This window comes from Callithrix jacchus, chromosome 10 (assembly GCF_049354715.1).
Source record: "Callithrix jacchus isolate 240 chromosome 10, calJac240_pri, whole genome shotgun sequence".
Taxonomy (NCBI): domain Eukaryota; kingdom Metazoa; phylum Chordata; class Mammalia; order Primates; family Cebidae; genus Callithrix; species Callithrix jacchus.
The window spans coordinates 18,420,335-18,436,419 of record NC_133511.1 but is presented as its reverse complement, the minus strand read 5'-3'; the positions used below and the strand labels follow the sequence as shown (position 1 = coordinate 18,436,419).

The 16,085-nt window shown below is 44.3% G+C and overlaps 1 protein-coding gene across 5 annotated transcripts in view; it reads left to right on the top strand.

Annotated features, from left to right (window-relative positions):
- Nucleotides 1-849: 849 nt before the first annotated feature.
- The window catches only part of DDX6 (DEAD-box helicase 6), a 52,188-nt gene continuing 36,952 nt past the window's right edge, over nt 850-16,085 (top strand). The window contains exons 1-4 of one of the 5 annotated variants that reach the window (XM_078339657.1): nt 850-881; nt 5,826-6,293; nt 10,915-10,978; nt 12,652-12,756. In XM_078339657.1, the coding sequence (XP_078195783.1) occupies nt 6,094-6,293; nt 10,915-10,978; nt 12,652-12,756 (369 nt within the window). In that variant the 5' untranslated portion in view covers nt 850-881; nt 5,826-6,093. Of the gene's footprint in view, nt 1,002-1,444; nt 1,512-1,666; nt 1,760-5,825; nt 6,294-10,914; nt 10,979-12,651; nt 12,757-16,085 lie in introns of those variants that run through there. The other 4 variants (XM_017977594.4, XM_002754495.6, XM_009006952.5 and 1 more) reach the window with 4 other exon arrangements.

The window sequence follows — 16,085 nt, the reverse complement described above, 5'->3', positions numbered from 1 at the left end:
CATGTTGACCAGGATGGTCTCGATCTCTTGACCTCGTGATCCACCCGCCTTGGCCTCCCAAAGTGCTGGGATTATAGGCGTGAGCCACCGCGCCTGGCCAAAAATATCTTTATACTGAGGGCCAGGCAGAAGAATCACTCTCTGCCTTCAGGTTCTGCATTTCCTTACAGAATTTCTATTTCCATTATAGCTGACGCTTCAGTAGCTTCCCTCCCTTTGGGGGAGTCCCGGCCCCTTCCACCCCCACTTTCTTGAGTGTCGCCCTTCGAAGGCAGGAGAAAGGGTTATGCACTACCAAGCTCTGCGCCTTACAACCCAGTTTCTCCCCCCACCACCCTTTCCTCCTAGGTGCGCTCTCTCGGCTTGCCACCCTTCCACCAGGCCTCCCCACTCCCCCTGAGCAGCGCCCCCTGCGCGGCACCCTCACAACCCAGCTCCTGCCCCACTCCCAGTTACGCCTCCTCTCCCAGTTCCTTCCCGACAGGTCTCCCAAGATACGCCCTCACAGTCGGGACCCCTGCGGTCCTCTCCGGGCGCGCGCTCAAGCCCGTTGCCTTCCTCCTGCAGCCCCCCGAGGCGCACTCTCAAGCTCCGTGCCTTGGCCCCCAGCCCCCCAGGGTCGCCCTCGAGTCTGGTACCCACCCTATGGGAACCCCTCAGGCGCACCCTCAAGCTCGGTGTACCCGCTTTATCATCCCCAGGCGCGCCCTCTGCCCGTGCCTTCCCCCAAGGCGCACCCTCAAGCCAGGAGCCCTACCCCTACCGGGCGCGCCCTACAGGCCAGCCCCGCCCCTCGGCGCAGCGCCCCCCGCGCGCGCTCTGGAGTCCTCCCTCCTGCCTCCAGGCACTGCCAGTCCTCTTTCCCGCCCCCACGCTCAGAGGTGAGCCGGCGTCCCCACGCCGCTAGCTCCGCGCCTTCCTGCATGGACCCTCGCCCCGAAAGGCTCGGAAGCGGCCCCCTAGGCCCGGCCTCAGCCTCCCGGGCTCGCAGGAGACGTCAGGTCAGCTTCCTGTCCCCGAGCAGCTGCCCTAGGGCCAGTTTTCAAAACATATCCTTGGTCATGGAATAAGCAGATCCTCCTCTGGTCTCAACTCCCAATTTTTACTTTGGAGGGGCGAAGGCAGGGCGACCCTTGCCAGCCACTATTCCCCAGTCGCTTCGCAGCTGTGGAAAGCAGCCCTCCTGTCCCTTCGGAAAGAAACTCGTATTCCCCCTCGAACTTTTCCTGTCGGTGTGAAAGAAGAGCCCTCCATTTTCTTCTCGGGAGGCTTTCGCGGCCCGGCTTCTTCCCACCACCAGGCAGGGGAGGCAGTGACGCCGCCGCCGCGGCGGCCGAGGTTTCGCCATCTTGAATGGAGGAGGAGCCGCGGTCGCCGCCATGAGGAGAGACAGGGAAAGAGGGAGGAGGCAGCGGGCGGGCGAGCTGGCGAGCGAGGGAGGGGCAGAGGCGCCGAGCTAGCTCAGCCCGGCGGCGACTTCGGCGGCGCCACGAGAGCGGGCAGCGGAGGAGGTAGGGCTGGATGGCCGGGGGAAGCCAGCGGTGCTGGCGGCTGGGCTACGCGGCCCTCGGTGTGAGGCGGGGCGGGGGGGCGGGCGGGAGGAGGCCGTAGCGAGGGGGCCGGGTGGGGGCGGGCGGAGGTTTCCGAGGAGGAAGGAGCGGCCGCCATTTTGGGAGCTTCGAGTCAACAATAAAGGACCGAGGGCGCTGAGCGGGAGTGGCCTCCTTGGTGGGACTCGGCCGGAGCCGCGAGGCCAGGGGTGAGGTGGTGGGGTCGAGGTCGGAGGTGCTGTGGGGGCTGCGGGGAGTACCCCGGGCCGTCTTTGAGGGGCTACGTCGGGCGGAGGCCTAAGGCCTGGCCGAGTCTGGGGAGGAAGGCGGGCGGCAGCTGTTTGGGGTGGGGGCGCCTGAGAGGAGGCGAATATAGGAATGTGGTGCGCGGCAGGGTCGGCAGGAGGAGTGGGCTAAGTGCTCGGAGGAGCCTTATGGAAGTCGAGGGAATATGAGGCCGAAGGGGGCGGCCAGGACTTAGGGGGATGATGGTGGAGGTTATAGGGTACGAGGCGGCCCTATAGGGGGCGGCAGGGACGTTGTATTGGAGAGCTCGGTTTGGAAGCGAACCCGCCGCTGCTTGATTGCAGTAGGCCTTGCGGGTCAGTAACAGGAGGGTGCTAATGGAGCTCCCGACTGTTGGAGGAAAGGAGGGGGATTTCTGGGTTGGGGGGGTCCCTTCGGGGTCTCCTGGGGAGAGTCCCTATTGTTTCCTACTGGCGGAGCTGGTTGCTGGCTCAAATTGCGCAGATAGGATTGCAGAGCCCCTACCTTTTGTGTTTATGTTCAGAGGGAGCTGACTTGAAGTGTGTTTTGAGGGGTGAGGGAGAGGGCGATGAATTATTTCCCTGCAGTTACGCGGCTTCCGTCATTGACTTGTCTCTTTCCCTGTCTCTCTCTGTTTTCTCTTCCACAGCCCCCTTTTTCCCTTCAGAATAAAACCCTGTCACCCCAACTTGCAGGCAAAGCTTAGAGAAACTGCTGCGCTGCATTTGCAAATAAAAGCTCTTGTTGGCGATGACGATACTGTTTTGGGTGTGAAACTGTCAATTGCTAACTACGATCTGAGGAGTGCTGTAATTAACTCGCTAGGGGCTCCTCCCAACTAGTCTACGTTTCTAGTCTACGTTTCTTTTTTCTTTCTTTCTTTTTTTTTAATGTAGAGCGATAACTTGCAAATCTAAATTGGGAAGGGGTAGGAGGAATATTTCCTTCTCTGAGACAAAGCTGCAGTGCAGGTTTCAGTTTAAGAAGGGAGCAGTTACCACATAGTCTCATTTTGGATTTAAGGAGATAGGAGCTCTTACTGTGCATGATGGACGGTAATGATGATATCATTTGGTCTTTAGAGGTTGCCCTTTTCATCCTCTTAGTGCTTTGCTAACAGCTAAGTCTGTGTGAACTGCGTGAATCGCTGATCATAATATAAACCCGTCAATACAGGAAAGTAGCTGTTAACCATATCTGCTTAAGAGGTCAGAGTTAGAAGGACTTCCGAATAAACAACTTTGTGTATGTGATAATCAGGATTTGCTTGTGAGCAACTTGTTCAGTTTTTTTTTTAAGGAAGGCGTAATGAAGGAGCGTTTTCTCATAAATTTTGAGATCTGTTGACTTGAAAATTTTTAGTTTCAAATGCCTTGGGTGTATAGCAGAATCAACACTCGTAAGCTAGTGTATTTTAGGTAAGAAATGTAATGGGGTTGCCGGGTGCGGTGGCTCACTCCTGTAATCCCAGCTCTTAGGGAGGCCGAGGCGGGCGGATCAACTGAGGTCTAGAGTTTGAGACTAGCCTAGCCAACATGGCGAAACCCCGTCTCTACTAAAAACAGAAAAAATTAGCTGGGCGTGGTGGTGGGTGCCTGTAATCCCAGCTACTTGGGAGGCTGAAGTAGGAGAATCGCTTGGCTTGAACCTGGGAGACAAGAGTTTGCAGTGAGCCGATATCGTGCCACTAACACTACAGCCTGGGCAGCAGAGCTGAACTCCACTTCAGAAAAGAAAAGAAAAGTAACGGGGTTAAATGAAAAGCCAAGAGAGTAGGGCTTTGTTTTCAGGTCTTTGTATGTTTTTATTAACTACAATTAAAAGTAAGATTTAAGCCGGAGCGGTGGCTCACCCCTGAAATTCCAGCACTTTGGGCAGGCACTTGAGGTCAGGAGTTGGAGACCAGCCTGGCCAACTTGATGACACCCCGTCTCTACCGAAAAATACAAAAATGAGCCGGATCTGTTATCTCGGCTACTCGGGAGGCTGAGGTAGGAGGATCACTTGAACCCAGGAGGCGGAGGTTGCAATCAGCTGAGATCGGGCCACTGCACTCCAGCCTGGGCAACAGAGTGAGATCCTGTCTCCAAAATAAATAAATAAATAAATAAATGTGAGATTTCCATTTACAGGATAATTTTAAAATGAGGTTGGCCATTTTTGTTTTGTTTTTGTTTTTGAGGCAGAGTTTTGCTTTTTTGCCCAGGCTAAAGTGCAGGGCGCCATCTTGACTCATTGCAGCTTCTGCTTCCTGGGTTTTAGCGATTGTCCTGCCTCAGCCTCCCAAGTAGCTGAGATTACAGGTGCCTGCCACCAAGCCCAGCTAATTTTTGTATTTTAGTAGAGACAGGGTTTCACCATGTTGGTCAGGCTGGTCTCGAACTCCTGACCTCAGGTGATCCACCAGTCTGTGCCTCCCAAAGTGTTGGGATTACAGGCCTGGGCCACTGTGCCCATCTGCCAGTTTTTTTTGTTTTGTTTTGTTTTGTTTTAAGTATTAATTAGATTTACTACTCTGGGTTTCTTGGAAAGTTTTTTTTTTTTTTTTTCCAGATGGAGTCTTGCTCTGTCACCTAGGCTGGAGTGCAGTTTTGCCATCTCTCCTCACTGCAACCTCTGCCTCCCAAGTTCAAGCAATTCTCCTGCCTCAGACCTCTGAGCAGCTGGGACTACAGGCACATGCCACCATGCCCAGCTAATTTTTGTATTTTAGTAGAGACGGAGTTTCATCGTATTAGCCAGACTGGTCTCAAACTCCTGACCTCATGATCCACCCGCCTTGGCCTCCCAAAGTGTTGGGATTACAGGCATGAGCCACCGCACCCAGATGGAAAGTTTTCTTTAAATTACTAATGCGTTTAGTCTTTCATGGATTTTTTTTTTTTTTAGCACAGGAATTTTCCTGTTTAATTAATACTATGTAAAATCAGATTAGTTATTAGCTGAGTTTGTTATAAATGAATAAAATTATTAGAGTCATCTTGTTTTTGTCAGTTTCAAAAAAAAAATAATAATTTATACAAAATTTGTGTGTATCATGTGTCCTTAGGATCATTACTTGCCGAATACATTATGGCAGAAATACACTATTCTCTTGACTGTTTCCTTTATTGTTTTAAAGGACAAAAACAAAAGAGAAAAGAAAATACATTTTTCTTCAAGTTTGTTTTGTTTGAGACAGGGTCTTGCTCTGTCACCCAGGCTGGAGTGCAGTGGCATGATCTCGGCTCACTGCAGCCTCCACCTCCTGGGATCAAGCCTCCAGAGTAGCTGGGACTACGTTACAGGTGTGCGCCACCACGCCAGGCTACGTTCTGTATTTTTAGTAGAGATGGGGTTTCACCATATTGTCCAGGCTGGTCTCAAACTCCTGACCTCAAGTTATCTCCCACATTGGCCTCCCAAAGTGCTGGGATTACAGGCATGAGCCACCATGCCCAACCTATAAAGTTTAATAGTTGAAATTCATAAGGGCACAACGGTCTATTTTTTTTTTTTTTCTGAGAAGTGTAAAGTTCAAGTCAAAGCTCACTTAAATCTATAGGGACTCTCAGTTGATATTAGAAGTAGAAGAAAATTAATGAATTGTCTTGTCAAATACAGGTTTACACTAAGTAAATTGTGTGATACTTCAGTGAGTTGTAATGCAATTAAGTATAATGAATCACTGACTTTCAGAGATGTCAAAGATTCAGCGAATTCACTGGGGAGGAAACTGAAGAGAAGAGATTGTCATTTGACAAGTAGTACTAATTTACTCGTGTCTTTCTACCTAATCTTCTCTAGGTTGCTTTGAATTAACAATTTTAAATGTTTTAGATTGGCTTCATTGTGTTTTTGAAATAGTTCAAAGTTGTGTCTTTCCAAGCTTGGCTAGTGATTTGGTCTAAGTAGCTATAGTATTAAATCTTTAATGTAAAAGATGAGAGTTCTTCTAAAGGGATTCTTTTGAAAAGAAAACAGTTTTTCTGTTGAGTTTACTGATTTAATTTTGTTTGTTTGTTTCAGATTGACGTGAGTGAATTCAAATATAACTCAAGCTTGTTAGAAGGCTTTTTCAAAATAAAAAGTTGATTCCGTGCAAGAGAGCAAGTTACTGCTGCTTACCGTTCAGAGACTTAACAGGTGCTTGCCTGCATTGCAATAAAGGACTCATTTATTGAGCAAGACATATTTATCTCTTCATTTTGGAGAGCCTAATAAACTGTTATTACAGTTTCTCTACTGACTTTCAAAAGTTTTGAAGTTTGAAAGACATCTTTGCAACTAAAACAGCATGAGCACGGCCAGAACAGAGAACCCTGTTATAATGGGTCTGTCCAGTCAAAATGGTCAGCTGAGGGGCCCTGTGAAACCCAGTGGTGGCCCTGGAGGAGGGGGCACACAGACACAGCAACAGATGAACCAGCTGAAAAACACCAACACAATCAATAATGGCACTCAGCAGCAAGCACAGAGTATGACCACCACTATTAAGTAAGTGTTAGAATAAATCATAAACACTCTTGGGGAACCAAGATTTTTGTTTCTTTGGTGTTGACTATTAATACTTATACCTGAATTTAACAGTTTTGATTACAAATAGAGGATAGATTACTTTGTTTTATGGCCAGTAGGTATTTGCAATAGAATAGTGTGTTTCTGCCATAATTTTTCTAGCAAGTAATGATTCTAAGGACAGATGACATACACAAATTTTGTATAAATTATTTTTTGAGACATTTCTGGCTTTCATAATTAGTGAAGAAGTTATGGCCAGGCACAGTGGCTCATGCCTGTAAACCCAGCACTTTGCGGGGTCCAAGGTGGGTCACCTGAGGTTGGGAGTTTGAGACCAACCTGACCAATGCGGAGAAACCTCATCTCTACTAAAAATTCAAAATTAGCTGGGTGTGGTGGTGCATGCCTGTAATCCCAGCTACTCAGGAGGCTGAGGCAGGAGAATCCCTTGAACCCAGGATTCAGAGGTTGCAGTGAGCCAAGATCGAGCTATTGCACTCCAGCCTGGGCAACAAGAGCGAAACACCATCTCAAAAAAAGTTATTAGCTGAGTTTGTTATAAATGAATAAAATTATTAGAGTCATCTTGTTTTTGTCAGTATAGTTTTTTTTTTTTTTTTAGTGTCCTTAATGACTGCACCTTACCCTAGTTAAATAGCAGATAAAGCCAAATTTAAGTTTTAAATTTAAAGGCTCAATTAAATTTAAAGGCTCAATCTGAGTCTTTAGCGGCTTTAAAGACTTGCCCAACCTTCCGAACTCCAAGCATTATTTACTCATAGAAAATTCACTCATAATTTTTTTTAGCTTATGGAATTTAGGATTTTCACTTAAAAAAAAGCTGGCCGGTTGAGGTGACTCATGCCTGTAATCCCTGTACTTTGGAGAGGCCTCCCTCAAGTGGATCACTTGAATCCAGAAGTTAAGAGACAAGCCTAGCCAACATAGCAAGACTCTGTGCCTACCAAAAATAAATAACTAAATAATTTTTTTTCTTTTACTCAGAGACAAAAAGGGAACTAAGAATTGAACTCACAGAACACAATTGTGAACAGTCTCAAAAACTTTTTGTTAACTTTAAAATTGAAGCACCTCCTTACTAGAGGGCATTTTTCCTTTTAAATTAAGCTGAAATTATGTAGGCTATTTGTCACTTTTAAGTGCATGCTTTAAATTACAGTATTTGAATGGTAACCATTATTCTAAAGATTAACATTTAAGATTCTTGACTCCAGTTGATGTTTGGCTTTTGTTAAGAACTTGCCATAGAAAATAATTTAATCTCTAGGAATCTTTATGAGATATTGACACTGGGTTACTGAACTGAGGTATATGTTTCAGATCTTTTCAGCTTATGCAAGCTACCAGACTGTCATACAGTTACTGTATGTTAGTTCACTAGGACCTGTAAGAACTAATTTTCAACAGAATTGGTTTGGTCACTGGGAGAATTGGTATTAGTGTATATTCTGTTATTTTAAGGTGAATGCTTTAATTGGTATTGAAATGGATATTTCCATAATTGTTGTTTGTCTTGGCAGAACATAAATAGGTTAGCAAAATTTAGACGATTTTTAATGGTTTTTTATAAATTTTTTTTTTTTTTTTTTTTGAGACAGGGTCTTACTTTGTTGCCCAGGCTGGAGTACAGTGGCACGATCATGGCTCACTGCAGCCTCAATTTCCCAGGCTTAAGTGATCTTCCTGCCTCAGTCCTACAAATACTGTGGACTGCTGGCATTCATCAGTAGAGATGAGGTTTTGTCATGTTTCCCAGGCTGGTCTTGACCTCCTGAGCTCAAGTGATCTGTCCACCTTGACCTTTCACAGTGCTACAGCCTATTTTTAATTTTTTTTTGAGACAGAGTCTCACTCTGCTGCCACGGCTGGAGTGCAGTGGTACAGTCTTGACTCACTGCAACCTGGGTTCAAGCGATTATTCTGCATCAGCCTCCCGAGTAGCTGGGATTGATTACACGTGTCTACTGCCACCCCCAGCTAATTTTTGTATTTTCAGTAGAGATGGGGTTTCACCATGTTGTCCCAGCTAGTCTTGAACTCCTGACCTCAGGTGATCTGCCCACCTTGGCCTCCCAGAGTGCTGGGATTACAGGTGTGAGCCACTATGCCCGGCCTGTGAGAATGTTTTCTATTTAAGAAACTCTGGGGCTGGTTGTGATGGCTCATGCCTTTTATCCCAGCACTTTGGGAGGCTGAAGTGGGAAGATACTTGAGGCCAGGAGTTTGAGACTAACCTGGGCAACATATCAAGACCCTGTCTCTACAAATAATAAAAAAAATTAGCTGGGTATAATGGGAGGATCACTTGATCTCGGGAGGTCAGGGCTGCCGTGAGCTATGCAATGGACTGAAACCTGGATGACTGAGTAAGACCCCATCTCAAAAGAATAAAAACTTCTGATTTTGAGACAACAGTGGGTTTTGATTTTTCTTTTCTGGTTTTCCTACGATTAATGGGTTCTTTTCAATTCTGTCAGTTTTTAAAATCCCTTTTCTGTGCCATCTCTTCCATGAAGTCCTCTAGATCCCATCAGGTGTCTCAGAACTCTTCTAATACTTATCTCTGTCACTTATTTTCTTACTTTAAATAGTTTTTCATCTGATAAGATTATAAATTTCTTGAGGGGAGGTTTTGCATTGTATCTTATGCATTGTTATTCACTATTTTGTTGAATTTGACAGCATGTCAAACTGACATTTTTAAATTAGAAACTTTGATGATATAGACTGAGATGAAAGTCTTTAGTAGGCCAGGCATGGTGGCGCACACTTAATAATCACAGCACTTTGGGAGGCCAAGGTGGGCGGATCACAAGGTCAGGAGTTTGAGACTAGCTTGGCCAACGTGATGAAACCCTTTCTCTACTAAAAATACAAAAATCAGCCAGGTGTGGTGGTGGGCACCTATAATCCCAGCTGCTCAGGAGGCTGAGGCAGGAGAATTGCTTTAATCTGGGAGGCAGAGGTTACAGTGAGCCAAAATTGTACCACTGCATTCTAGCCTGGGTGACGTGCAAGACTACCTCTGGGGGTGGGGGGAAAGGAAACGCTTTAGTAGCCTTGGAATTGGTAGCAAAGAGTTACCAGTGTTAGAATATCTGCATTTTGTAGGACCTAGTTTTAAGTAAAATTAAGTGTTTTTGTTTTGTTTTGTTTCAACAAATTGAGCATTTGAGATGTTTTGAGAACTTTGGTTTGGTAAGAACAGCTACAGTGAAATCAGTGAAAACTTTTTCAGACGTGTCACAGTTTAAAAGCATTGTCTGCAATGTTCCCCGATCTTTTTTTTTTTTTTTTTAATCAGATGATTTGAGTATTTATTATTTGAGGTTTTTATCTGGCCAAAAAGAAAAGTTTGTTTATATTCTCCTTGTTTTTATTCTCTTTCATGGTTTCTAGCATTTCCAATAAAAGATTAAGAGATGTTCATTAGCTAATACTGTGCTACTATTTTGCAAGGCACTGTACTGAGAGCTTTACATAAGTTATTTGATGTAACTATATTAACCTATTTTGTTTTTTATTTATTTATTGACTTGGAATCTTGCTCTGTTGCCCAGGCTGGAGTGCAGTGATGTGATCTTGGCTCACTGCAACTTCTGCCTTCCAGGTTCAAGTGATTCTTCTGCCTCAGCCTCCTCAGTAACTGGGACTACAGGCATGGGCCACCACACCCAACTAATTTTTGTGTTTTTAGTAGACAAGGGATTTCACCCTGTTGGTCAGGCTGTTCTTAAGGTCTTGACCTTGTGATCTGCCCCCCCTTGTCCTCCCCAAGTGCTGGGATTACAGGTGTGAGCCACCGCACCTGGCTTATTTGTTTATTTTTGAGACAGAGTCTCCCTCTGTCACCCGGGCTTAAGTGCAGTGGCGTGATCTCAGCTTACTGCAGTCTCTGCCTCCCAGATTCAAGTGATTCTCCTGCCTCAGCCTCCCGAGTAGCTAGGACTGCAGTTTCGTGCCACCATGCCTGGCTAAATTGTATATTTTTAATAGAGATGGGATTTCACCATATTGGCCAGGCTGGTCTCAAACTCCTGACTTCGAGTGTTTTGCCCACCTCGACCTCCCAAAGTGCTGGGGTTACAAGTGTGAGCCACCATGCCTGGCCTATTATCTTCTTTTTCAAATGAGAGAGTAGCAGTGGTGACACATCTATAATCCTAGCACTTTGGGAGGCCAAGGCAGGTGGATTGCTTGAGCCTGGGAGTTTTATAATACATATAAAATCTTACAGTTTTTAAATGTTGACAACTAATTTAAACGAATTTAAACTAAGACACACACTGTGTAGGTCAAACAAAACACCTTTTGACAGCAGTTACACTATATACCATATTGCTTAAGAGGATGGATGCCTTAATCCCTTCTCTTCTTGATTTTTTTATCCTTCCAAGATTGTTTCTCTATAAGAACACATCTTCTAAAGTTGTTTAATTCTCTTCTTAAATATATTAAGTGGAATAAAACTTACTGTGCTTTTTAAAACTTAATTATAATTGAGAGGAATCATTTTCGTATTGTTAGGTAGGATGCTATGAATTTCGATACTTTAAATTTACTGTATTCTCTCTAGACCTGGTGATGACTGGAAAAAGACTTTAAAACTCCCTCCAAAGGATCTAAGAATCAAAACTTCGGTAAGTTGGTTGTAAAATTCAACTAGAATAACTGGGGGAATGGGGACTTGAAGTAAAATACAGCTGTCCCTCGGTATCTGCAGGAAATTGGTTTCAGGACTATAATACCACTCTTACCCTTTTCTTCCCACCCAGTGAGATAGGTATTCAGTCTATGTATTCCCATTTTGTGGATGAGAAAACAAAAGTTCAGAGCAGTTAGTTCTCTTATCCTATTGTTTTTAACCAGGGAGAATTTTTTTTCCTCGGGGGCATTTAGTAATTTATAGAAACATGTTTTGCTTATCATCATTGGGGGGATGCTAAAGGACAGCCCTTTATAACAAAGAATTTTGTGGCCCAAAATGTCAGTAGTGCTAAGCTTGAAAAACTTGATTTAGCCAAAGATACTTGTAGCTAATGAGTGGTAGAGCTGGGATTTGCCTTTATGTCTTGTGCTTTGCAATTCATAGCATGATACCTGTGTTAAAAACAACAACAACAACAACAACAACAACAACACTATTTCACTGTCCTTAGAAGACTATGCCTAAGGGCTGGGCACAGTGTCTTACCCCTATAATCCCAGCACCTTGGGAGGCCAAGGCAGGCGGATCATCTGAGGTCAGAAGTTCTACACCAGCCTGTCCAGCATGGCAAAACCCCATCTCTACTAAAACTACAAAAATTAACTGGGCGTGGTTGCAGGCACCTGTACTTCCAGCTATTCAGGAGGCTGAGACAAAAGAATCGCTTGATTCCAGGAGACAGAGGTTGCAGTGAGCCGAGATCATGCCACTGCACTCCAGCCTGGGCGACTGAGCCAGACTCCGTCTCAAAAAAAATAAAAAGGTTTTTACCAAGTGTCCTTTCCCAAAACAGCTTTTAAAATAGCTTGTGTGTCGAAGTGGGGAGAGTGGTTATTCTTCAGGAAAAGTTGAAATACAGATGACAGCAAGTAATCTGCATATATTTAAGATTGGGCAGGTAAAGTACTAAAGTCAGATAAGGTTTTTTTTTTTTTTTTGAGACGGAGTTTCGCTCTTGTTACCCAGGCTAGAGTGCGGTGTTAGGATCTCAGCTCACTGCAAGCTCAGTCTCCTGGGATTCAAGCGATTCTCCTGCCTCAGCCTCCCGAGTAGCTGGGACTACAGGTGTGCACCACCAGCCCCACTAATTTTTTGTATTTTTAGTAGAGATGGGCTTTCACCATGTTGGCCAGACTGGTCTCAAATTTCTGACCTCAGGTGATCCTGCCTGCCTCAGCCTCCCAAAGTACTGGAATTACAGGGGTGAGCCACATGCCCAGCCAAGATAAATTTTCTTTTTTGAGACGGACTTTCACTCTTGTTACCCAGGCTGGAGTGCAATGGCGCGATCTCGGCTCACTGCAACCTCCACCTCCTGGGTTCAGGCAGTTCTCCTGCCTCAGCCTCCTGAGTAGCTGGGATTACAGGCACGCGCCACCATGCCCAGCTAATTTTTTGTATTTTTAGTAGAGACGGGGTTTCACCATGTTGACCAGGATGGTCTCGATCTCTTGACCTCGTGATCCACCTGCCTTGGCCTCCCAAAGTGCTGGGATTACAGGCGTGAGCCACTGTGCCCAACTAAATTTTCTTAAACATAGATAAATTTACCAAAGGACACAGTGTTGTTTATTCTTTCCCTGTTTCTTTTGTTTGTTTGACTAGGATGTGACCTCCACAAAAGGAAATGAGTTTGAAGATTACTGTTTGAAAAGGGAGTTACTGATGGGAATTTTTGAAATGGGCTGGGAAAAGCCATCTCCTATTCAGGTATGTTTACCCTTTTTATCACATATATAAAGTTATGTGTCAAGTATTAAACAGTTTTCTTTTTGTTTTGTGGAAGTAGTATGGTGAACTAACATTTCTCTCTCATGTATACACACCTTTTCTGAAATTTAAAGGGTAAGCTAGAAAATCATGGCCTTTTTACCTCTAAATATTTCAATGTTTATTTCTTAAGAATAGGATATTCTCTTACGTAACCACAGTACAGTTACTGTCAATTAACATTGATAAAATAATTCTATCTCATCTGTCATTCTAATTATTAATTGACCCAAACCTGTCCTTTATAGCAGTTTTTTTCTTCTATACAGCATCCAGTCTAGGGTCAGGTATTACATGTAGTTACATATCTTTTAATCGTTAGCATTTCCTTAATGTTTTCTCTTCTTTTTTGATGTTGACAGATTAAAAATACAGCATACAACCTCTTCCCCCATTCCTGTATTTTTTTCTTGTTTTTTGTTTGTCTTTTTGTGGCTGGGTCTTTGCTCTGTCACCGAGGCTGTAATTCAGTGGCTTGATCTTGGCTCACTGCGGCCTTGACCTCCCGGGCTCAAGTGATCCTCCAGTGTCAGCCTCCTGAGAAGCTGGGACTACAGACATGTGCCATCACACCCAGCTAATTTTTGTATTTTTTGGTAGGGACGGGGTTTTGCCATGTTGTCCAGGCTGGTTCAAACTCCTGGGTTCTCCATAGTTCTAGGATTATAGTCATTAGGCACTATGCCTGGCACTCTTTTTTAACTGATAGAACATTCCCCATTTGGGATTTTCTGTTATTCTCAAGTAGGTTCAACTTTTGCATTCTCAGCCAGAATAATGCAGAAATCACATTATGGCCACCTCAGGGTATCATGTTTGAAGGTGTACATAGTGTCCATTTGTTCCTCTTTGATGATGTTAATGTTGTCAGATATTTGTGTTGTATAGTTACTGCTCTTTCCCCTCTCACTTGACACTAGTAAGCAATCTGGGGTGCATTTTAATTTTAACACCATGAAGATACAGTAACACCACTGACACCCTCCTCCTCAAACCCAGTAAGACAGATATTCAGGCTAGGTTATTCCCATTTTTGTGGGTGAGAAAACAAAAGTTCAGAGCATTTAGTTCTCTTAGCCTATTGTTTTCAACCAGGGAAAATTTTTATTCCCCGGGGGCATTAAGCAATTTGTAGTATCATCAGTGGGGGGTGCTAAAGGACAGCCCTTTACAACAGAATTTTGTGGCCCAAAATGTCAGTTGTGATGAGCTTGAAAAACTTGACTTAGTCAAAGGTATTTGTAGCTAATGAGTGGTAGAGCTGGGATTTGACTTTATATTTTGTGATTTGCAATTCAATCATGATAATTGCATAAAAAATAATGAAATTTCCCCCTAGTTATAGCACCTATGCTTGATCTCATGTCTGCAATGACTGGTTATGATGACTTTGCAATTCTAGCACTCCCTCCGTATTTGGCCCTATAAAGAAGAAACTTCTCTCAGAATGTCTTCAGAAGAAAAAAGAAAGAAAAGAAGCTTCCCTTTCCCCCACCCATATGTATCTGTTATCAGTATGGAATTAGACTTACCTTTTTTTTTTCCAATTTTTATTTTTATTTTTAATTCTAAAAATATCCTAGATCTGGCCAGTGTAAGCTCTTTCAAGCTGGTTCCTGTGTTTTTATGATGTATCCCCTTCGTTTTTCTTGAGTACTTTCTTGCTTTTTTTCTTTTTTGGTGATGGAGTCTAGCTCTGTCACACAGGCTGGAGTGCAATGGCATGACCTTTACTCACTGCTGCCTCATTATCCTGGGTTCAAGTGGTTCTGATGTCTCAGCCTAATTGCAGGTGCGTGCTACCACACCTGGCTAATTTTTGTATTTTTAGTAGATGCGGGGTTTCACCATGTAGGCCAGGCTGGTCTTAAACTCTGGACCTCAAGTGATTTTGCCCACCTTGTGCTGGGATTACAGACGTGAGCCACTGTGCCCAGCTGCTTTCTTGCTTTTTGACATAACATGATGCCAGGTTTTGTATTATACCTACCGTGGCCCAGTGTTGACATCTAAGGATCCTTGATTCTTTTTAGTGTGGAGTAGTATTAGGGACCAAGACCCCAGGCATTAGATATCCTGTTTGCTACTTGGTTCTTTCAGTGGAAAGGACAAGAAATAAATGCATGTATATACATATCTACACATGTATACACGTATATATAATGTACATATAAGCATGCATTATACATAGGCCAGTTTAATAAATGATGATGACAGCACACATACTTAAATTGATGACATGATTTAATTCAGCATGTGCTAAGGACAAACACATCACTGAGTACTTTTTCATTGAGCCAACATATGTTGAGTGATCTAGAAAGTGGTGGTTTTTTTGTTGTTCTTTTTTTTCCCCCCTGCAAGATTTGAGGCTTGGAAGCCTCCCCTTAGATTTCAGAGGAGGAAGTATTTGACCCTGGGGATTCTTTGATGAGTAAGACAGATAGGGTTCCTGGCCAGGCACAGTGGCTCATGTCTGTAATCCCAGCACTGGGAGGCTGAGGTGGGCAGATCACAAGGTGAGGAGATCAAGACCATCCTGGCCAACATGGTGAAACCCTATCTCTACTGAAATACAAAAAATTAGCCAGGCCTGGTGGCACATACCTGTAGTCCCAGCTACTTGGGAGGCTGAGGCAGGAGAAGTGCTTCAACCTGGGAGGTGGAGGTTGCAATGAGCTGAGATCGTGCCACTGCACTCCAGCCTCGCGACAGAGCAAGACTGTCTCAAGAAAAAAAGGAAAAAAGACAAATTTGGTTCCTGTCTTAAAGTTTGGAAAGGGCAGCTAATTGTACAAATAATTCACTGTAATATGGGTACCTTTCTAGTTGGAATTGCTATGTATGTAGTCATTAAAGAAAGATGGGACAACCTGGAAGAATTGATCCATGTTTCAAGCAGAGAATGCTTGGTAGTGATTGCCTGCTAATTTTTTGGATTTTAGTAGAGATGGGGTTTCACCATGTTGGCCAGGATGGTCTCGATCTCCTGACCTTTGATCCGCCCACCTCGGCCTACCAAAATGCTGGGATTGCAGGCTTGAGCCACCTCACCCAGCCCACTGACATCTTATGAGAGCTCTTTTATGGTAGGAACTGCATCGTTCTACTTTTATCTCTAGTACTTAGCACAGCGCCTGTGCTTATTATAGCGTGCTTTGATGACACTTAGGTAACTCATGTCTCCAGGTAAACATGGTGTAGGGAACTACTCAGGTTGAATCTCAGCTCTGTTTCTTCCTAAGTTGGTTATTTGGGATCTATCTCTA